The following is a 786-nucleotide window of genomic DNA, read 5'->3' as shown; positions in this document are numbered from 1 at the left end:
TTCTTCTGCTCTTTTTTTTTTTCCCCCTCCTTCCCCCCCTCCCTTTTTTTTTTCTTTTTCCTCCTTTGTGTTTATTCAGTAAACCCCAATTACTCAGGAGGGGAACCGAAACGCTCCCGCACAGCCTACACCAGGCAGCAAGTCCTGGAGTTGGAGAAGGAATTTCACTATAACCGCTATCTTACCAGGAGGCGAAGGGTCGAGATCGCCCACTCTCTCTGCCTCTCCGAGCGCCAGATCAAAATCTGGTTCCAGAACAGGAGGATGAAATGGAAAAAAGACCACAAGTTACCAAATACCAAGATCAGGTCTAATTCTTCCAGTTCCTCTGCCAACCTGCAGATTCCACAAGGAGGATCTCAAAACCGATCCCATGGACCAGCCGCCAGCCTATAACTATTCCTTGGATGGATGGAGTGTGCGTGTTTGTGGGTGTGAGTTTGTGTGTATGTAGGGAACACATGATTTTATTATTTTTTTTTTAAATGCTCCGAGAAGCGAGGGAAGGAGGGCTGCTCTTTATTTATAGGGGGAACAGAGGGAGACTCAGCTGCAACAAAGCAGAGCTGTGCTGTTTGCCTCTCTTCCATTAAAAGAAGGCTGTAGATAGTAGTTTTCAGATTTGGCTAAGATGGATCCTTGTTTCATCTTTAATCACGCCAAGCTCTGCCCCATTTGTCATGTTTACTCTCCCGTACAAAGGATGGACCTTATGTCTGCTATTACCTCGACAACCAGCGCTCACTTTAATAAATGAGGCTCAGTTTCTTCAAGACGAACTGGATT

At 45.8% G+C, this 786-nt stretch overlaps 1 protein-coding gene across 1 annotated transcript in view; it reads left to right on the top strand.

The window, feature by feature from the left end:
- LOC104273601 (homeobox protein Hox-B4) overlaps positions 1-783 on the top strand; it is a 2,032-nt gene extending 1,249 nt beyond the window's left edge. Inside the window, exon 3 of the mRNA XM_009868974.1 lies at positions 80-783. Within this exon, the coding sequence (XP_009867276.1) occupies positions 80-396 (317 nt within the window). The 3' untranslated portion in view covers positions 397-783. The remainder of the gene's footprint in view (positions 1-79) is intronic.
- The last annotated feature ends 3 nt before the right edge of the window (positions 784-786 follow it).

Source organism: Apaloderma vittatum, unplaced genomic scaffold (assembly GCF_000703405.1).
Source record: "Apaloderma vittatum isolate BGI_N311 unplaced genomic scaffold, ASM70340v1 scaffold41594, whole genome shotgun sequence".
NCBI lineage: Eukaryota > Metazoa > Chordata > Aves > Trogoniformes > Trogonidae > Apaloderma > Apaloderma vittatum.
The sequence above is the reverse complement of the archived record's forward strand: the minus strand, read 5'-3'. Positions and strand labels throughout refer to the sequence as shown.